Source organism: Clavelina lepadiformis, chromosome 1 (genome assembly GCF_947623445.1).
Source record: "Clavelina lepadiformis chromosome 1, kaClaLepa1.1, whole genome shotgun sequence".
Classification (NCBI taxonomy): domain Eukaryota; kingdom Metazoa; phylum Chordata; class Ascidiacea; order Aplousobranchia; family Clavelinidae; genus Clavelina; species Clavelina lepadiformis.
Genome location: NC_135240.1, coordinates 20,760,381 through 20,782,293, shown reverse-complemented (window position 1 = coordinate 20,782,293; position 21,913 = coordinate 20,760,381). Strand labels below are relative to the sequence as shown.

General features: G+C 34.9%; 3 protein-coding genes and 1 long non-coding RNA gene across 4 annotated transcripts; 3 read left to right on the top strand and 1 right to left on the bottom strand.

Annotated features, from left to right (window-relative positions):
• Nucleotides 1-1,034: 1,034 nt before the first annotated feature.
• Nucleotides 1,035-8,821, top strand: LOC143452574 (high affinity cationic amino acid transporter 1-like). The gene is made up of 13 exons (XM_076953606.1): nucleotides 1,035-1,206; nucleotides 2,434-2,553; nucleotides 3,279-3,407; nucleotides 3,827-3,982; nucleotides 4,293-4,397; nucleotides 4,678-4,827; nucleotides 4,913-5,135; nucleotides 5,898-6,037; nucleotides 6,166-6,312; nucleotides 6,379-6,513; nucleotides 6,730-6,890; nucleotides 7,014-7,122; nucleotides 7,331-8,821. Exons 1-13 carry the CDS (start codon nucleotides 1,095-1,097, stop codon nucleotides 7,426-7,428), a joined length of 1,785 nt encoding a protein of 594 aa, XP_076809721.1. The 5' UTR covers nucleotides 1,035-1,094; the 3' UTR covers nucleotides 7,429-8,821.
• On the bottom strand, nucleotides 8,506-10,829 carry LOC143452583 (BTB/POZ domain-containing protein 19-like). Its single transcript, XM_076953616.1, has one exon. It carries the CDS (start codon nucleotides 10,755-10,757, stop codon nucleotides 9,861-9,863), a length of 897 nt encoding a protein of 298 aa, XP_076809731.1. The 5' UTR covers nucleotides 10,758-10,829; the 3' UTR covers nucleotides 8,506-9,860.
• A 1,659-nt stretch (nucleotides 10,830-12,488) lies between these two features.
• On the top strand, nucleotides 12,489-20,572 carry LOC143453330 (protein O-mannosyl-transferase 1-like). Its single transcript, XM_076954624.1, has 14 exons — nucleotides 12,489-13,345; nucleotides 13,437-13,569; nucleotides 14,179-14,330; nucleotides 14,836-14,982; nucleotides 15,132-15,367; nucleotides 15,568-15,711; nucleotides 15,832-15,925; nucleotides 16,072-16,184; nucleotides 16,259-16,396; nucleotides 18,476-18,622; nucleotides 18,923-19,099; nucleotides 19,238-19,478; nucleotides 19,634-19,817; nucleotides 20,313-20,572. Exons 2-14 carry the CDS (start codon nucleotides 13,448-13,450, stop codon nucleotides 20,467-20,469), a joined length of 2,052 nt encoding a protein of 683 aa, XP_076810739.1. The 5' UTR covers nucleotides 12,489-13,345; nucleotides 13,437-13,447; the 3' UTR covers nucleotides 20,470-20,572.
• LOC143453339 (uncharacterized) lies at nucleotides 16,641-17,037 on the top strand. The gene is made up of 2 exons (XR_013115159.1): nucleotides 16,641-16,771; nucleotides 16,905-17,037. It is a non-coding gene; the product is annotated as an uncharacterized LOC143453339 (long non-coding RNA).
• Nucleotides 20,573-21,913: the final 1,341 nt, after the last annotated feature.

Sequence of the window (21,913 nt, the reverse complement as noted above, 5' to 3'; positions counted from 1 at the left end):
ACTTGTGTCACGACCATTAATGGTTGTTTCCATCACTGGCAAGCACCAGCTTCAACAACACACACGTTAAACTTTTTTATCTTCACGCTAAATTATTATGTGCAAAGAAAAACTGGTTGTTTGAATGCCAATTTATTAGTAAGCAAAAAATTGAGGATTCAGTGCATGCCATAGCACCAAAATTTGCGTCTTTGCACACACTTTTTCTTGTCGAAAACATCCCTATTTCCAGTCATGAACTGTGTTGGCCTGAGTTGCTATTGCTTCAAAGTTTATGATAATGTTGTTGTGTCCGGGTTAAAAAATGACTAGTCTGACACTTTCTCATAGGTATACATTTCCTCAATCAATAACATGTCTGTTGACTGATTTATTTAATCGCCAAGTTGAAAAATGAAGAATAGTACAAAGAGAGAGAAGCTCTGTCAGTCTCACTTTCTCTCTCTCTCTCTCTCTCTCTCTCTCTTTGAGATACAATGCTTTTGCACAGGTGTTTATACAAACTCGGTGACCATAGTTCATAAATTCCATATATACATTTCTCCCACATAATGTATGTTATGAAAGCATGTAGATTGTAGAACAAATCTAGGTAATAGAAACATATTTTGTGCAAGTTTGCTGGAAATGCTTGGAGAAAATATACTGAATACACTAAAAGTTTCTGGTACAAAAGCTAAGGCAGGTAGTTCAAATACTGTAATAACTTATACAAAAAGCATAAATCGTTCATGATGAAAATGGAATCATCAATAATTAATAATCATCGATGTGTTAGTGCTAGAATTTATATAAGCTAAAGCCAGCTGCTTTGCAAAATTGAATTTCCAAAAACGTAGTGAAACAGGAGAGATATGCTAGCCTCTGAGTAAACATGATTGGATCTTCAGAGATGCAGACACCCATTAAGGAAGAAAGAGATAGTTATGAAATTGGATAAGATTGGAAACTGCAATTGGGTATAACTAGAGGCGGACAGGAAAGTGGCATAACTTGTCATCAATTTATTTGAAGTTTATATGTACTACATACAACTGCTTTTAAAAGATTTCATAGGTATTAAGTGCTATTGGAGCTGTTACTGAAACTGCAGTATGTTTAAAGAGTTTCTAAACAAACTTACTCGCAAGAAATATTTTGATGAAGATGATGTTGAGTCAACAGATCTTACTCGATGCCTTTCAACATTTAATCTTGTGGCTGTAGGTAAGTTTTGGTTTGCTTCATGACTCTCAAAAGAAGCCAGCAAAGCAGTTACCATCCTTGTTTCTGTTCAGTAAACATGGTGAACACTGAACAGCCATAGTGGAAAATGTGGCACCTGCATGTACGAAGTTCATCAACATGCACGCCAAACTTTTTTATCTTAACGCTAATTTATAATAAATGAATAAACAAATAGATAGTGCACAGTGCACACCATCATGCCGAAATGTACGGCTTTGCATGTGCAAGTTCTCTGTTAAAACTGCCATACTTTCCAGTCAGAGTGAACAGTATCAAATTCGTACAAGACCACAAAAAGAACAAAAACTATGTAAAATTTATATCAATGAGAAACGCACAAAAACAAGCCATGTTAAGATTTTTCCCACTTCAAGGATAAATATTTTGATACCAAACCACAGTTACAGTACAATGTTGAGACGTTTAATGATGTACTATACTGATTCTCAACTTTTTTCTGGTCACAGACCTCTCAGAGTTTTTGAAGAATGCAAACTCTCATATATAAGGTTCAACAAACTCATTAAATTTTTTAACCGTTGTTGGTCTGTACTATGGTATCTTTATCATAATGACTGCTCACATTATTCTATAATTGCTTTAATAACCAATTTAAAACCCTGTCTAGCTTTATGCAGGCCACTACAACTGAACAATGTAGTATATAAAATCAAAAATAAAATTAATTCTTTTTAATTAATTACTTGAAGTTCATCATGATATTCACCAACCCCAGACTAAAGCCTTACCACAGATCCCCAAACGGGTTCACAGTGTCTGGTATATTGTATATATGACTGTATGAAAAAATTATTTTCAAATAATTTTGTTTCATTGCTTGCTATCTTTTACATGTACTTAAACACTTCTATTTCATTACTTGTACTACGCTATGCAGTGGAAGCTTGTTTAGTGAAATCTGAGTTGACATATACAGTTACTTGTTATCCAAAATTTAAGTTATATCCAAACCTGGTTGAAATAGTATTGGTTAAGCAAAGTATTGTGTTAATAAATTTCCGCTGTATTTTGCCATTGATTTGCATAAAATGCAAGTGGAGGATAAGTTAAATTCTTTACCCTCAGGTTGTTCTGGCGGATATTTCAGCTTAACAATATAAGTTACAAACTCAGTACTCGTGTCATGTGAAGCCTTTTCTATATCTGTTTCATGTATATAAGATTAACTTTATTCACGTTCTGCAGGTGTGGGAAGTACTTTGGGAGCCGGAGTGTATGTGTTGACAGGTTCTGTTGCTAGGGAAGATGCTGGCCCATCAATAGTTCTGTCCTTCACAGTAGCTGCCATTGCTTCCATGTTAGCAGGTTTGTACTATTCTTTAATTGCCTGAAATTTACTCAAATGGTTGTACAAATTTTGAGCTAGTGCCTCTTTGTGTCTTGTACTGAAGTGTAGTGCATTTTCTATTGACTATGGTATCATAATGATGGCGCGATGTGTTATTCTATTTTTTATTTGATAAAATAAAAAGACAAAAATTATATATAAGTTCTACAGCATTATATGTTTGTTATATAATTATTATTTATCTAATAGGGCTGGGAAATTTTATCCGGCTACTGGTCAATTAGTGGCTAAAGCTTTTAGTCATTGAAAAATTTGTTAGGTATAAGTAGAAAACGCACATGTAGGAATTGGAAAGAATTTTGGCAAACTTTTTGGTAATCAGTAGACCCATGGAAATGCGTTGCTTTGTTAAATTATTTTAATACTTGAATATTTTTGTTCCACATTTAACTGTGGAATGTGGCGTCTACCATGACATACTTCATCAATATATACAAATTTTTTTATTTCAATTCCTATGAAAATTGTAGGTTTGCCTACCGCTAATAGTACTGTGACTCAATTAATGACAATTTTGCAGCTAATGCCATTCAACTAACAGCCAGACAAAATTGGCTAAATTCCCAACCCTGTTGTCTGTATCATATGTATGCAATATAGGCTTAAAATTTTTGAACTATCTATAATAAATTTTACAGCTTATTGGATATACAATCTAGGTGTAAATATAATGTTTTGTTAGGTTTATGCTATGCAGAATTTGGGGCAAGAGTCCCAAAAGCAGGTTCAGCTTACATTTACAGTTATGTAACCATGGGAGAGTTCTGTGGTTTTGTCATCGGTTGGAATCTTGTGTTAGAATATATCATTGGTAAACACAATCTTCTTCTTTTAGTGTACCAGAAGTCATTAGCAGGTGCTGATAATATAATAAACTGATATGGCTGCTTTTGTACATTTGTGTATCTCTCTGGTATACAGCACAATCCTTGTAAGTCTACAATCCATGGCACTGTCAAAAATCAAGTAGTAGTGTTAGTGAGGTGGTTACGTTATGCCGTTAGTATATTTCACATCAGAGCATGACATCATTATTGTCTGTATAAGACCTTAAGTAATAAGTATAGCGTGTATTTTCGCAATCCTGTTGTTTATGAAAATTTATACTTTACCCCACCATGTTTAAGTGGTTGTTAATCAGGGTTTTCCTGTATTTGTGTAATATCTTTTGTATGTACAAGCTATGCAAAATGATGCATCACCAACTGAAAGCTCTTAATTTTCCATTAGGAGTTTCAAGTGTGGCTCGTGCTTGGAGTGCAAATTTGGATTCTTTGACTGGTGGTGTTATTGCCCACGCATTTCGTAATGCAATGCCAATGAATGTTTCTGGGCTTGCAACTTACCCAGACTTTCTTGCTGTTGGATTAATATTACTTGTCACGAGTAAGTAAACTTTAAAGCTGTTGTGTTTTTGTCTTTGATCATGTGAAAAGTGTCTGCTCAACTTGTCTGTGCTTGAATATTAGGCAATGTGTTTTAAAATGAGATGATGTAATAAGATGAAATGAAATATGGTGCAATTATACAGACATATGCTTGAGCAAAAACAGCCCTTCTTAACTTTTTACTAGTTTGTGTTGCTTGCTTATAAGTGTCATTAATCTAGGGCTAGTGATATTCTATTTCCTGGTTCATTTTATGGTCAAATTTCAAACTTTAAGAATCCCTAATTGAATCTCTGTTTTTTTGCAAGTCATGTTGTCTGTTGGAATGAAAGTATCCAGCCTCCTAATGACTATATTAACAGCAATCAATATTGTTGTTTTGATATTCTGTTCCATAGCTGGTTTCATAAAAGGTATTTATTGTGCATTGGCTTGTTGTAGAATCATGAATTATGTCACAATGTTTACGTTACATTGCTATTACATGCAGTTAACACATTCAACAAAAATATACCAATGTTTTTACACATCTCACATTTTTCTGATTTTTCCTATTAAGAGTTAAAACTAATCAGACATTGTTGAAAATTGAAAGGAGTTAATTGATTTGATTGATCTTAAGTGGCGTTAATAAATTAGATATTGACTTAAAATACTCCTAGCAACATACCGTAATATGAACTTTTTCTACAGCGGATAGCCATAACTGGAACATTCCAGCTAGTGAAGTACCAGATGGTTTTGGAAATGGAGGTTTTCTTCCTTATGGATTCTCTAAAATGATGGAAGGGGCAGCAACCTGTTTTTTTGCTTTTGTTGGTTTTGATACGATTGCTTGCGTAGGTAATAGTTGTTCATACCAAACAACGCAATGTTTTGGAAAAAAATTTCTTTCTTTTATGTTGTATGCCTTTGGGTTGTGATAAAGGTGAAGAAGCAAAGAATCCTGGAAAGTCAATTCCTCGCTCAATCGTCATAACTTTAATAATTTGTCTTGCTGCATATGTCAGTGTGTCATCAGCTGTTACACTTATGAAGCCATATTATGCATTGGACAAGAACGCACCACTTCCAGATGCCTTTAAAGCCGTAGGTCTGTCATGGGCTGCAAAGCCTGTTGCTGTGGGTTCCATGTGTGCTCTTATTGCCAGGTATGCAAATATATCCAATAATTTGCTGAAGTTAGTGCAGTCATTAACATAACAAAATGGTGAAAATTATTCTGATTCCCTTGTTTGCATCATTTCAAAAAATTTCTGTTGTATTTATCTGCCTAATTTTAAGTTATTCTGTTTGCAGATTACAATTTTGCAATGTTTTCATGGTTGTGAAATAGTGCATTAATGAAATTGATGTGACATTTTTGTTACTTGGTGTTGACATCAACTATGATTTTAAATTATCAATCATAACGTCATTGGTTCAGTCAGTTGTAAGCATTTAAACCTTGTATGTAATATATACAGCATACATGTTAGCATTTCATTGGAGTTAATTTTAATAATCAATACTGATTTATTTTGATTTGTAAATTTCGATTTTCTATGCAGATTTTTCAGAAACATTGCATTTTCTCTACATTATTATTTATCGTTGGTTATGATTTTAACTTTACTTAATACTTGAATATTATTAAATTAAAATAATTCTGTGTTCATATTTTCAGCTTGATAATTTTGTTATGATATATATGGAGTTTGCAGCGTTTTGATTTCCATTGTGGCCAAGAACTATACTTAAGCAGTTTACATCATGCATGACCAGTAGGTGGTTGTTTCGTATTACCATCTACTATAATATACTATAAATAAATTTGCCCTTTGCATGTGCATGCATATTTTCACAATTTTACTTTTAATTATGTTTGGTTTCTTTTGTAAGAAATGCTCTCACAACATTTATTCTTATGTAAGTGTCCTGGGTGCTGCAGTAGGAATGCCCAGAATAATCTTTTCAATGGCAAGGGATGGTCTGATCTTCAGATTTCTATCGCAAGTTTCACAAAAGTCAAAAACTCCAGTTGCTGCAACCATCCTGTCTGGAATTTTTTCAAGTGTGTGGATAATTATTCTTTTACTTCTAACATTCCAAATCGGTACAATAATGATTTGGTGAGAAGAAAATGTTATGCTAACCTGGCAGACAATTAGGACTATCTTGTGTAACTTAACTGCTGTTCAGGTGTCATGGCTTTATTGTTTGATCTGGATGACTTGGTTAACATGATGTCTATTGGAACGTTGATGGCTTACACTCTAGTTGCATGTTCAGTACTTGTGCTGAGGTACAAGCCAGATGACTGTGATAATGACGCTGCCCAAGACACTGGTAAATATCATTGATTTGATATATTGAGCATCTTCGAAATCTCTGTCACTGAGGTTTTTGTTTCAGAGCGTTCCTTACTCCTTGGTAGAAATCCACCCCCAAATGCTAGATTTCCTGAACTCAGTGAGTTTTGCCTTCCCAAGGAGAAACACGTTACACCTCACACCAGTAACATGGTCACCTGGGCAACTGCATTGATTGGTGAGTTGTTTGATAAACTGTTGAACAACTTATTGTTTTACATGCATAATGCTTATTGCATTACTGACACCAAAGCATGTATGTCACAGAATGTAATATTAAATAAAGTGAATTATTGAACAATAATGTGGAAACTTCAAAAGAGTAGTACATGTTCATCACAAAGCGTTTAATTTTTAGACAATCTGGTTTCTTGAACATTTTTATGCGTTTTAGTGGCGCTTATGATACTACTTGGTGTACTACTTGTCTGGGGAAATGCTTACCTTTCCCAATGGTCAGGAATACTTCTCATCTGCATACTTCTTCTGCTCCAAATTACGTTAGCAACTGTAATAAGTAGACAACCAATGAGCATAAAGCACCTCTTGTTTAAGGTGAGACTTATTTAATGTTGTATTGGTCCCTGTCCTTTCGATAGAACATAATGGGTATCTTAGTTACATGGTATTTCCATACTGTAGTAAATTTTTCAGATTTTTTTAATTATCTGTTTTCAGACACCACTTGTTCCATCAATTCCTTTGTTAAGCATGTGTTTCAACATTTACTTAATGCTGAAGTTGCCATCCATGACTTGGGTTAGATTTGGTGTGTGGATGATTATAGGTGAGAAATAAATTTGCAAATCTTTGTCATTGAAATATTCACTCAGTTTTTGTGTGATGTTCAATGACAAAATACTTTAATGAGGCCAAAAAATGAACCTTAAGTAATACAGTGTAGTACACTGTAATACACTGAGTGTACCCATTGCTAATACCAAGAACGAAAACAAATGATTATAAATTCATATTATATTTGCCATTTGTTTTAGGCTTACTTGTTTATTTTGGATATGGCATAAGACAGAGTACGGAAGGAAAGCGTTCAGTGGAAGGGAAAAGTTCAGATATAATTAATGAACATGATTAATTTTTTCTTATTTTAAAAAGGCAGTGTTACTATTTTTGAAAGTTGCAAGTGTTATTATCTGCTTTCAATGTGGTTTCGTGTTATTGTAATTTTACAATTATATGCAGTTAATGTGGAACAGACTTCCACACCACATTTTCAATACGTTGTACTTGGTACCTAATCAACTTTATGTAAATAAGCTTGTCCTTTTATCATTTTTAGCTCTTGGGTTGCAATTCTTGTAAGAAAAACATAGGAGTCTACTTACTGTGATAACTCTTTATTACAGATGCACAAAATTTTAATATATGTTTGGTAAAGAGTTGATGTTAAAAACGTCCACAGCAGATTCTTTTCTTCGTTGCTGTTAGACTTTGTGTTTCTGTGCAAAAAAATAATTTACTTCAAGCAATGTCTAACTCGAACCATGTTTTTTAATCACTTAAGCTGATTACTTGACTCATGATTTTTCGTATAATGTTGCATGTTTGTTTGTGTTTTGTCTTAAAATATGTTATCTAGGATAACACTTTTGAATGACATCAACAATTTTATGCATAAATAATTATTTAACGCGTTACGTCTTACCACATCGTTATAAGCTTTGGACTGTATAAACACAATGCGCTGTGTTTTCATCGTTAAAGGATCTAGTTTTTTCCGTTATCTATAAATTCGTTTAAAAAACTACCATCATAATGATCTTTGAATGAAACATCCGGTTATCAAAGTAAACCTCTACCTGTCTATAACAACTTTACTTACATCTCACTTGCACCGCGTACTGGTTGGCATCTTGGTCTAATTTTTATGTCAAGAAAAGACATCAGTTGTTAATTTTTTCTATGTGACTTCTATTTTGTTATTATAATTGTTTCAATTATGTAATTGTATCAAATTTTCACCTTTTTGAACTTTTAAGGTACTTGATGCGTGTTAAATTATTAGGCACTTAAAATATTTTACCTTGTTAATGGTTAATTATTATAAAGTAATCGTGTCGAAGTTAATTTTAGTGCAAGATATTACCTGATGCTTTTAAGGTGTTTAGCAATTATACATTTTAACCCAGCACAAGTACATTGTGTTCTGCAAATTTTCATTGCAATTTAGTAATTTAATCATCGTTTTGCAGCAACAATAATTCTTTTGCTTGTTGGTGTACTTAATAATTGCAATATTCTTGTTAGTTATGCAACTATACAATATGCCCATGATTTTGTGAAAAAGTATTTCGTTCCACATTTTCATATATTGTTCATTTCTTGTACATTGAATATGCTATTTGATGATATATAATTGTTGGCAGCATGAGTCGCCATATATCATTTTTGTTTAAATAAACTTCACAGTAGGGTTTTACATTAATCATGTTCTTGTTTATCCTCGAAATAAAGTGACATTCTCCTTGTTTTGCATTTCATTACTGTAAACTATTTCGGCTTAATTAGAAGTCAAGTAAAGCTTAAATCAAAGAAGAGTTAGCAGTAAACCAACTAGATTTTTGCTCGTTACCCTATTTTCGAAATTCTACAGTTGATTGTGACGGAGGTGGCATCAATCATAACGCCACAATGCAAAATGAAATGCATGACGCCCGGTGTTTCAATCAAGTATGTTATTGTAATTGGTGTAGGCTTGCGAATGCAGTTTGGAACTTTGGAATTACCTCACAGGTAAGTCATGAATTGTTGGTCACAGGTCAGTCCTTCATGGGCCGCTATTTACACCCATACAACTAGTGCTGTTATTTTGCGCAATATCAGTCCAGTGTAAAAATAAGAAAATCATTAATAAACGAATTTCAACATATTTCTCATGCTAACTAAATGACTTTTCCATTTTTGAATATAATTTGGAATTACGAAAAAATACCACCGCAATTAACTTTAAAGAAAAAAATCGGTTAAGGGAAGGAAAACCTTCGCAGTGAGCTACAGTCGGTGACAAAAGTATAAACAGCATGGTAATTACTGCGTTTAGGTATTACGCTATTCGTCTCGTGTTCCGTTGTTTAGCCAAGCAATAAAATCATTCGATGCTATACAAGAAAGACATTTCTTGTAAGTAGCCTTTCAATAAAGTACTGAATGACGTGCTCGCCTTCTAGTAATGCAGAAAGGTTTTAGATCTAAACAAAGTCAAAAGCACCCACATTCAATAGTGTGTAGTTTCAAGATCGCCATCGAAGGCATTTACTTAATAATCAAAAGCTGAGTATGGCAAGCGAGCGACGGTTACAACCATATTGATTACATAATATTGGGATTTCGATAATAACAACGTTGTGCATGCAAGGAAAGTGGAGAAACAATTTTTTTGGAAAAGGTTTTATTTATATTCCGAATACTTGAGTCGCTTTGGTGCAGGCTTAGACAATATCGAGCTTTCTTGTAAGCATATCGTCTACGTTCAAGGTAGAGATAGATCATCGAAATGCAGTTGCTTTGCTACTTTGCTTTCGGCAAGTAATCATGACTTTCCCTGCTGGTTGTGCCAGCGCGAAGGCAAGTACTGTATGACGCGGGCGTATTTTCTTTCAAGGCATGAAAACGCCAGGCAGCAGCTAGTTGGTCCATCGGAATAATTCCATCCTTCTTGTTCTCTTCCTCCACTTTTGTTAATTCTTCTGGAGTCAATAGAGGCAAACGCACAAGAGGAATCACTGGGGACGCCAACTCCTTTACGTGCCTTCCTGTAACAGACGCGTTATTCTTTGACCAGCGTCGGACAGCATTTAAAATGTCCATCTCGTCAGCGTTTAGTGAATCGCCACGAAGAAACGCTCCGAGTGATTCAGTCGATAGTTGCTGAAACCCTTCAGTTTTCATGACGTCTTGACCGTTTCGCATTGTGAAATCCAAGGCCTTTTGTAACATATCAGGCTGAGCATGAATCACCGAAGCCTGCAGAACGTCACATGCGGTTTCAACATTCAAACCATCCAAAAGATATCGCGCGCATAGCCTTCTCAGACCATCTAGACCATACTCCATTGCAAGAGACATAACATCAGCAGCAAGATCCGATGTTAAGGTACAGCAATTTGTGTACATGTAATCTAGAGCTGTAAGGAAGACCTCGGGTCGTACCTTGGGAAGCGCGTAAGGGGAATCTCTACTTGCGACTGCGTGTATTGGTTGCTGGGAAAACATTGACCGAAAAACCTCTGAGCGGCCTGCAAGAAGGCATCGATGACCGTAGATAAGCTGTCGTTGAGATCCGACTAAGAAGATGCAATCACTGAAGTCTTTGTGGTTGATGCACCTTTTTCTCATTAAACTATAAAACGCTGTTTGGTCACCGCGCACTAACTTTTCATCCATCACTTGCAAATAGGTTACCATATAACAAATTTAACCTAACGGGTATGGACCTGGTGTAAAACAAAAGATACCTAATACGATTTACACATTGAGCTAAATTTTAGGTGTTTTCTTTTTCAATTGCTTTTGGCACGCAGGCACATGTAGGTATTAGTTATAACACACAACATAATAAACATCAACTACTTAAAATCGATTACTTGTTTTTAAAAAATACCAGAAATTCCCATCTTAGAGCAACAGCTTTGCTTTACAAAACATTTAACGGCAAATATGGCCTACATGGCTTACTATATATGCTACTAAATGGCAAAGGTTTTTCTCACAAATCAACAATTCAACAACATCTGCTTATTCCGACTACAAAAAAAATAACTGCTTTCCCGAAAAGACGCAATTCAAAAAACTAACCGCGGGAACAAACATTAACATTTTCTCCAATCTATACTTTACTTAACTCCTTCAGAAAAGTGCTGGAGATTCTATTGAAGGTCATTAATCTATGTAAAACTGTTCCATTATATACGCTTATACCGATGTTCGCACTTGAAGTATATCGCCTTAGGCCGTGCGCAAACTGGCTCATCCGGCATCGTCTTATATGAGAAGCTGCGACTCTTATTTTTTGTTTATTGGTGTTATAACGGTTCATGGTGAATCATCGAATTTCTCTTTTCTGACAAATGTTGCTTCTGATGATAATTAACATAAACCGACGAGTATTTTTTTCAAAATATTTAAGGAGGCGAGCATACGTTGTCCGTTATTATGTATGAATTACGTCGTAATTTTCTACCGCATTTAACAATTTGCGTGAATTGATGACGTAAGTAATGGTTGTTGTGGATGTGACAAATAAGCCTATTTACTTCATTGGCAAAAACATGTATAAAGGGTATAGGCTATTATTACTCTTTCTTAATTACAGCCTAAACCATTTAATTACCAACTGTTTGCAAGATACAAAAACGACAAAAAGCAAAGTATCCATTTATATAGTATAAGCTTAAGTTTTTCGGCGCGACCTTCGTTAAAAAGAAGAAGAAGAATTACTCAAGTATGACTAAAACATGTCTTAAATTTTCATCGCCATGGAAAACAAGCCCAGGGAGATATCAGCAAGGCTAAGTGAAGTTTATGACTTATAAATTAACACTCTATAAACTCTCAGCTTCCAAAATATATATAAGTATAATTTTAACTAGTCCCATTTGATTTAACACTAAACAGATTTAGCTTTCTTCGTAAAATTGTAACCTTGATTTTCCGGTCTTTGCTGATCGTAGGCTATTTAACAGGATACTGGATAGTGAGTATATTGGCATATTCAGTATAGCATATCAATATAAGTTACTGTACAACGCGTCTCTCAGGAATGTCAAAAATAAAAAAATTCTTAGTGCTGCGGATGTTAGAGGTTAAATTGACATAGCCTTCTTATGTCGGTCGTAGTTCCGTATAACACATCACTGCATCTTCTTAAATTTCAAGCGTGATGTGTGTATACAAAGCCATCTTATAATAAAATGATATATAAGTATCACATTTTTACTTGCTGTTTGCCTCTTGACAGACATTTATTTGCGTTCTACATCATATTTCCTCATCCTGCGGGCGACATCCACTCTCCCGTAGGCCCCAGATGGTCTTATTGGTACCACAGTGCCATACTTGTCATACTGTGCATTACAATGTGACCTGTGCAACTGGAATTTATTAAGACCAATGTTCAGAGCGTTTAGATTTTTTGTTATGATTTTGATTTAGCTTAGCTCAGCGCTTTTTAAAGGGGACATCTGTCCCCGGTCGCGGCCACATGGGGGCGCCAATCGAGGTCAGAATTTTTCATAAAACTTACAAAATGGCAAATGTGCTGGTGATATTGAAGTATGATTGTCTAATATAAAAGCATATTCCAGACTCCCACAATGCAACAACATAAAAGTACAGTTTAGTGTTGCTATTAATTATGACATCATTATGATTTGTTTTTGTTAATTTAAATTTACATGTGTTGAAGTGTCGCAGTTGATCAATAAAGACTGTTAATCTGCGTATAGCTGCTACCTGGGCATTGGGTCACGCTTCTTCACAAAGATAACTTTGGGGGCCATTGGCGTTTTCACATCTTTATTTCCTTTCATTCATCGTGTGTGATTACAGCTATGACCCAGGAATTTAGCCAACTCCACATGCACATTCGGTGTTCCTTTTTGTTATTTTTTTTGACAAATGCTGCAAAAGCTACCTTTGTCTCGGGCGCTGGAAACCCTAGCTACGCATCAGCTCAAGTGATTGATATAAGATATATAAGTAAACCAAGGCAATTAAAACGTAGTTACCTTATGACGTTTTAATAAAGCGTTCTATTTTAGTTGGGGTTCTTCTCTCTCAGCACTTTGATTTTGACTCTTCAACCCCCCATAAATTGAAACTCCTGTTTCCTTGCAGTGTTTATCTTCTTTGGGTAATTCCCTATTACAAAACCGTATTAACAGTCAGGAAAGAACAAAATCAAAAGTTTATCTAAATGTTTATTCATTTAGTCTGATAATTTGACCAGACAATCGCAAGCTTGGTTGGTGCTTGAATTTGCGAGACCGTGTTAGGTATTACATAAATTTTACCAGAAGTATGAACATAATTGTATGTAGCATTTCTGTTGCGTATAACGTTATTTAAGTTATTTTGCTTTCACAGTATGCTTTTCCATGTTACAAAAATTTATGGATTACCTTTGCAAGATTGATCATGGCATAGTGGGAATATGTTTTTTGACTGTTGTTGGGATGTACAACCGTTGCTGTGATTTACATTATCCAAATTCTGTCACGTGAGTCGATAAATTATGGTATGGTATCTCGATATTTATCCTTGGACTGAGGAAATTGAACGACTTAATTCCGGCGATGATCCCTACTCGTTGGGTACCGGCTACCTAGATTGTATTAGTATGAAGGTGTTCATTGTCACATACATATTTTTCTTTTGATCTTTTATAACGTATTGCTCGAATTTTGAACTGTTCATCAGTACCACTGAACAAGAGTAAGTGTTGTTCGTGTCTTGCCTAAGGACAATACAGTACAACAATATTGCAACAGGGTACCAAACCCTGGTCACAAAACTAGAAACCAGGTGTGTTAACTATTCCACCACCAAGCGGACAGATTGGACTGTTAGAAAAGTTATAAAAATTTTGCTTGATTTGCACTGTAGTGGAAAGTGTGGCACCTGCACGAACAAGACTCATCTGACGTGCTTGCTAAACTTTTTTTATCTTCACTCTAATTTATAATAAATATTAAAATTATTTGGCACAGTATTAGAAGTATTTGATAAAACCAGGACATCATAAACTGCATGTTTAAAATTTTCATGTTAGTTAAATATAGACATACAAAGAACTAAAGTTTTTAATTAACTCATTCATGTGGTACAGATTTGATGAAGTCCATTATGGATCTGTAACAACTTTATATTCAAGTCAAAGATTTCACATCGACAAACAACCACCTTTGTTTAGGCTTCTGCTGTTTAACTTGTTTCCGAATTACTTCTCCACTGTTTCAATGTGGGAAAATATTGGAAAAGGTAAAGATATGAATTTGAAGTTTTTATATACAGTAGAATTTACTTAATTTCTTCACCTCGGGTCCAGGCAATTTTGGATGCAATAATCTGTGGTAGTAATGACCGGTATTCTATAACTTCTACTGAACAGCTCACTAGGGGATAAAAATCTAATTAACGTATTGTACTGTATAAAATAATTTGGATGTAATAAGAGGTTGGTTGTATTAACTGTGGATGTATTAATCGGGTTCTACTGTACTGTGTTTAATATCATGAATAACTATAAATTTATTTTTGGCAATTACCGTCTTTCTTACTTAATATATATTATCCCAAGATTAGATCCTAATGTGTTATTGGTCTGTATTAGTGTCATAGCTGTTTGTTTAAACTGTAAACTTTTTAATTTTAAAACGTAATTTAACATGGTAAACAATTTAAAGTACTGTTTTTTCTCCGATGAAAATCAGATAAAGCTTGTTCAGTGTTAATTTGACGATCATTTATACAAGTGTTTTTTAAGATTTTCCAGACCAATTTAGTCCGCAGGCTATCAGATTATTACCCGCTATTTTGGGCACACTTTTGATACCTACTGCTTTTGGTGTTGTTCTAAAACTAGGATTTACTGTTGACGCTGCACTACTTGCTGCAATATTGGTTACATTTGGTAAGTATAAACTAAAACTACATAAAGAGAATTGTCATTGTATTAAATTAATTCTTGTATTGTATATGAGTAATACACTTGAAATACTGGAATACAGGTTTTCTTTGAAGGCTGTGTGGTACTTAACTGATATATGTAAGTTTTTGCAGATAATGCTTTGGTTATACAAAGTCGATTTATGGTTGCGGATTCACTGCAACTTATCCTGGTACTACTGTCTATATTCTTTGCTGTCATAAAGTCCTGGTTTTGTTTTGTGCTATCAAGCATTTTTATTGGTCTTGCAATGTCCGTTCACCTTTCATCACTGGCTTTGTGGATTGTCATCATAATGCTTGCACTAAGTAAGGCCTGGGAGATATGTACAGACCGCAAAGTTTCGCTGGTAATTTTTGTTTTTTGTTATGTCACCATGAGTTGAAGTAAATTAGTTTGTTGTTGTGTTATGGTAGCTTGTGGCCACAAGGTTAATTTTGACAGTATGTAATTTTCTTGCATTTCGGTGTGTGAATGTGACTAATAATGAGTTTAATTGAAATATAGATCGAGTCAAACTTATTTTTTAAAACAGAGTTGTTTTCAAAGGCGCATGGATTTGGGAAAGGATGCTTGTACATTGTCAGTTCCATACTTGTACCAATCTTTGTATTATTGATGTGCACTACAGTGCATTTGAAATCAGTTAATTTAAGTGGACCACATGACATACTTATGTCCTCTACTTTTCAAGTAAGAGAACTTTTCAAAGATTTAAACTTTTGCTCTTAACAATATTGTCATTATCAATTAATTTTTTTGGAACTGTGGTCAAATCTTGGTCACTGATCTAAGTATACAATTTTCTTTTAGGCATCTCTTGATGGAGGGTTAAAAAGTGATGGAAGCATTGTTAAGTATGGGTCAGTGATCCGGCTACGTGCTACTGGAGATATTCCTCCATATGGTTTGATTCGTTTAAACAAAGATTTATTTTTTCCCAAAGCTTTTTCTTTCTTGATAAGATATTTTCTTTATTATTTTCTTGATTATTTAATTTTTACGTGTAGTCTATTAATGTCATAATTAAAGTCAAGTTTGTATTTGACACAGGATCCTGCTACTTGAATTCCATTGCACAGATTTACCCCCTCACACATGAAGATGGTAGAGGCAGCTCAGGCCAGCAAGTCGTTGGTTGCTCATACAAAGCTTCTTCCTGGAATGTATGATGAATGCCTCATGCTTATACTCTCAAGTGCGCTTGCTTTTTTTTTGTAATGCATTCAATGGTATTTAGGTTTTGCATCCCACAAATTTTGACAGTCAAAATATGGAAGTGAGGGATGGAGATTTTATTTTGTTGATACATTCCAATACTAATGGGACTTTAAATACTCATGATGTTGCTGCCCCTGTTTCTAAATACAAACAAGAGGTATAGTAGTTTTGTTTTACAGCTATAAGTTATTTCTATTTCAATTTAGTTATAAAACTGGCCAACACAATTTTTGGTGCCCGGGTTTTAGAGCTGTTCTAAACTAAATTTTGATCGCTGATTTCAGAAATGCATAAATTGCAAAATTGCAATGCAAAATTCTCTGTCAGGTCAACTTTTTTAGTTATTTAAAAATTTCATTTCCAGTGATGGCCGAAATGAATAAATAGGCCATGCTCTTTGACTTCCGTATGACAGCACAAATCCCAAATCCTAATTCGTATGTTCTGTGTTGCGTGAACCTATGTGCAATGGTATTGCGAGAACCTAAAGACCACTGCAACAACTGCTATTTTTCTGCAGTGAAAGCTAAAGGTATCAATAGGAAAAATAGAAATTGTGTGATATATCCAAACTTATGCTCCGCAATCAGGCCAGTTCCACACAGTGAAGAACTTCCAGTTCCTGTCTTTGAGAGTTTACCACAACTAGAATCTTCTTTTTCAAGTGAAGAAGAAGATGTTTCAACTGACAATGACAACATCCTTGCAGATAACAATTTCCCCCGTCTCTTTTATCTTATTGACTTGGCAAGAGCTCTAAATCTTTCAAAAGAATCTTCTGAGCTCATGACCTCTAGGCTTAAAGAAAAAAATCATTTAAAAAAAGGCACTTTCATCAGCTTTTGTTGGAAATATTATGCTGAATTCTTGCCATAATTCGCACAAGAAAATCAGATCGTTTTTGGTAGAAATGTTGAAGGCCTCCTAAAAAGCTTGGCATCTCAGAATATAATCTTAATGATTGGCGACTTTTCGTTGACAGCTGTAAAAGCATCTTGAAATGTGTTCTTCTGCATAATGTTTACGCTTTTGGATCTATTCCTCTAGGGCACTCAATAATTCTCCAAGAAAAGTATATCGAAATTGATTTTGTACCAGAAAATTATCAACACAACTAGATTATTTGTGGTGATTTAAAAATGGTTGAGTTTCCACTTGGTCTGCAGTGTAGATATATGAAGCTCCCATGCTTTTTGTGCTTGTGGGATAGCAGAGCTAAGGCCCAACACTGGATAAAAGATAACTTGGCCTGTGAGAGAAGAATTGGCACCTGGCGTGAAAAATGTTCAAGCTCTTCCTCATTCATGGTGGAAGGATCTAAAATAGTTTTTCTGTCTCTTCATATCAAACTGGGCATTATGAAACAATTTGTTAAAGCACTCAACAAGGATGGTGGCTGTTTTAGATATATTAGCATCAAATTTCCGGGATCATAATAGAAAAATTAAAAGCTGGCATTTTGACGGGCTTCAGATCGGAAAACTTATAAACGATCCTAACTTATCTTATACTTATTAATTATAACTTCCATGAATGAAAAAGCTGTGCTTGGAGTGCTTTTGTGAAAGTTGTCAAAAATATTTTGGGAAATAGGAAAGCTTCCAAAGCTACAAAGAGGTTGTGATTAATTTACTGATCAGTTTACAGGATATTGGTGTTAACATGAGCATCAAGCATCATTTTCCATATAGTCACCTAAATCGCTTCCCTGAAAACCTCAATGATCTGAGTGATGAACAGGGGGAGCAGTTTCATCAGGATATCAGTGAATTAAAATGCAGATATCAAGAGAGTTGGGATACTGTCATACTAGCGGATTACTCTTGGTCAATTAAACGTGGCGATGCTTTTGCCCCTCATTCTTGGAGATCAATAAAACGCCCATTTATGGCTGATATTTGACCATTTTAAAAGATTTTACATTGATTATACTTGATTAAAATCACTAAGTTGGCTTATTATTTGTTGATTAAAAAAATAAACATGCATTTTTTTCATACATTACCATTTTATCGCTTTTGCAATGAACACCGGCGATGCTTTTATAAACTTATTTTGTCACCATAGTGGGTGCATCATAACAGACAAACCAGACCTGATAGAGAAAAACTGAGTCCAATTTGGATTTAGCGACCCAAAGTTAGGTTAAAAGCATTGACACATCATTTGGCACCACGAAAAAAAACTTTTTTTGTTGGCCAGTGTAATCTGATAAACTGTGTTTTGATAATTTTAGGTATCTTGTGTCAATCTCAATGAAATGCATTCCCCAAAGATGCAAACGTGGAAGGTTCATGTAGTCAACACTAATGGAAATAAAGCTTGGAAAAATTTGCATTCTAAAGTTTTATTTGAGCATGTTAACACTGGATTTTATCTCGTTGTATGTGAAGTATAAATTAATAAAGTCCTTGTTTTTGAAATATACATCATAAATGCTTTTAAGGTTATTTGGAATTTATTGTAAGTGTTACATGTATATTAACTGCTTCATAAATTTTTTAAGACTTACCTAGAATGTTGATGTTTATTTCTTGTAGTTTATTTTTATATTTTTGCTTGCACAGTTTTGAGGTTTATGTTTGCAGATCGAATTTTAGTGTTTCTAATCAGTTAGTATGGTTAAGCATCATTTTCTAACTTCTTTGGGAAATATTTACTGATATTCGACTTGTTTATGAAGGTCACTGGAAATACACTTCCAGAATGGGGTCTAGGAAGCTTGGAAGTTGCTACTGAAGGCTTGGATGAAACTGGTGACTGTGCAACAGAATGGAATGCTGAAACGATTCCATCTTCAAAAAAGACATCTTCATACAAGATTATTCATGAAACATTTAATAATGTGGTGGAATATTTGGTAGTTTTGCACTGCGACATGATTGATGCTATTCATCTATGTAGTTGTAGACGTTGAATCTGTTTATTGTCCTTCAGTCAACTGTTTAGTGTAGCTTAGTTTAGATTTTGGAGTAATTCCTCGATTTTTCTTTCAAAGGGCATGACTTGGTTTCTGTCCTTGCAAAGTGGGCCTGACCACAGATTTGCATCGGAACCATATGAGTGGCCTTTTGGTCAGTCAAGCATAGCGTACTGGTACAATAGTACAACAAACGCTCAATTGCATTTCACTGGAAATATTGCAAGCTGGTGTGGAGGGATTCTGATTTCAAGCTTGCTCATCATTAACTGCATTTTATTTGCATTATATCAACGACGTAATCATGCTATTGCCAATGGTAGGCTTATATTTTCCTTGATAAACTTTATCAGTATTGATAATAAGAATTGACATTTTATAAAAATTAACTGTTAAAATTTTTCATGGTGCTCTTTTCATATGCAAAATAGAGCTGGTGATAAGAATTTATCATCCATGTAACATTTCTTTTAGATCGACTGCATTTATGGCAGAAATCCGTCTATGCTCTGATGATATTAGGTAGTGCATATGTTTTCCACATGGCATATTACATAATTGTTGTTCCTTCGCCAAAGTTTGCTTACCAGTATTTGCCATCTGTTGTGTGCTTGCATATGCTCCAAGCATGTGCCTTGGAAGTATTTTATTGTTATTGGTGAGTATATTACATATTAGCAACAACATCTTTTACAATATGTTTGTGGTAGCTTTTTGAAAATAGTTTATTTTGAAGTTTCGTTTTCTATCAGTCGCGTCGGTAGCCTTGTAGTTCGAGCGCGGGCCTCGCGAAAAATGCGGCCGTAGGCGATACCCAGTGGCGTTATAATTCCCTTGGGCAAGGCGTTAACAACACTTGCTCCTGTTCACTGGTTCTAGTGGACAGTTCTAAATTCGGGCAAAAAGCTTGTATGTAAAATTCAAAAAAACAAAATAAAAATGTGTCACAATCGGAACTTGCACAAACGTTAGCTCTTTAACCGGGGCTCGAGCGATGAGGAATCATTGCCGGGTTTAAGTCGTGCAAAGATAATAAACATCAGTTCGAGGATAAACATTACCTTACTATACCAGTCTACTGTTATCCATGTTTTATCCTTGTTTTAGTCTGCTGCCTCCGGTATTTCATTCTCTTTTGTCTTTTTTTATCTAGTGAACGTCTTGCTTTAATTGTAATCTTTATTTACGTCGCGTCAGTGATTTGGTGCTACTGGATTTTACGTTCAATAACTTTTGGATTTGCGACCAAATGTCAGGAGGAACTGGAGCATCTTCAACTTTGGCAGTCTTGGGATTTGCCCTTAACTTGAACAAGCTGCTAAATGAAGTTTCCATGACCAAATAATAACTTTGTCATGTGTTTATTATAGTGAATTGCAGTAGCTGTAATATATTCCAGCGCTCAGAAACACACCATACAGTGTGTTAGAGTTAGAAGACTATGCTAGGAGTGTCGAAGGACACAGTGTAGGGGTGAGTAGGCTTATAAGTTGTGTGCCTTAAGTGAAAAAAGGTTGCTAGTCAGCGCTCCAGTTATATGATGAAAGAGATCCAGGCTCTCTGCAGTATATTATTTAGACGGATTTACGGCGTAACTATATATAGTATTGCAATGTAACCGTGAGATTTGATATGTAAGAAGCCGCCGTTGATAGAGCTCGGTTGAGCTGTAGAACTCCTTGGTTATCTGACTCCCCTAAAGGGGCTGTTCCATGGCATGCATCACAACTTTCACAAGCGATATAAATTAGAATCGAACCATCGTTTACGGCGCGATGTGTTCTGTATCAACTCGGGTCCTTTCAAAGAATCCGCGAACACGAAAAACGCGCATACTGCAAATACGACACCGATTACTGTTACGTAGTTGATTACGAAACAATGTTATTAGTTATTACTGTACGCTATTATATAAACATAAATACCTAGGCGTCACTAGTTATACAAAAAAATAACAGCTTGATTGAATCTGACGTTATATTCGTTTGATGTAGAATGATGTTATTAGGAAGAACAGTGTGCACACTGTCATTAATTGCAATGTTTAGAAAACTAAACTATTTGATAATAATAATAACTACACAATGGTAGCAATTTATTTAATTTTATTCCATATTCATCCAAAAACTAACCCAAACTCTCCAATTATCCAAAAATAAAAAAATTACCAACAAAATTTAAGTTTTACAATGCTATCACTTTTGTAGTTGGTATATTTTGCTTTAGTTTATTTACGTAGTTACTTATAAATTTTAAAACTCTTGCATCATCTTAAACGAACTGCAGTTAATTCGTTAAATTCGCTTTTGGTCGTAAACAAAATGGGATGGAAGAAATCCTAAACAGTTTGTGCATACAGTTTACTCTAGATCGTATTTGCCCGGAGGCATTTGTTGCCAAAACGTTTGCCATTTAACAGAATGTGTAGAGACAGTGTTTTATAGCGCATTATATGCTGAATATAAATAACTGGGGGTGTTCTCTGTTGTATAATGACTATAGTATCAAATACATATGAATCGAATGCTCAATCAAATCAGATAGCGTTGTTACTAGCGGGAGATCCCCTATTCCATTCTCTGTAAACAAGAACTCAAAGAGGTAGTTTTTTCGTTATGAGCATAGGTCAGACAAAAAAAAAGGCTTGCCGGGCAACAGTGTCTATTAGGTAAAAGCAAATAGGATTATACAGCGACCTAAATAAGCTAAGTGGCACGGGCTTACTTCATTGTTTGCCGTCGTGTAATTAACCGG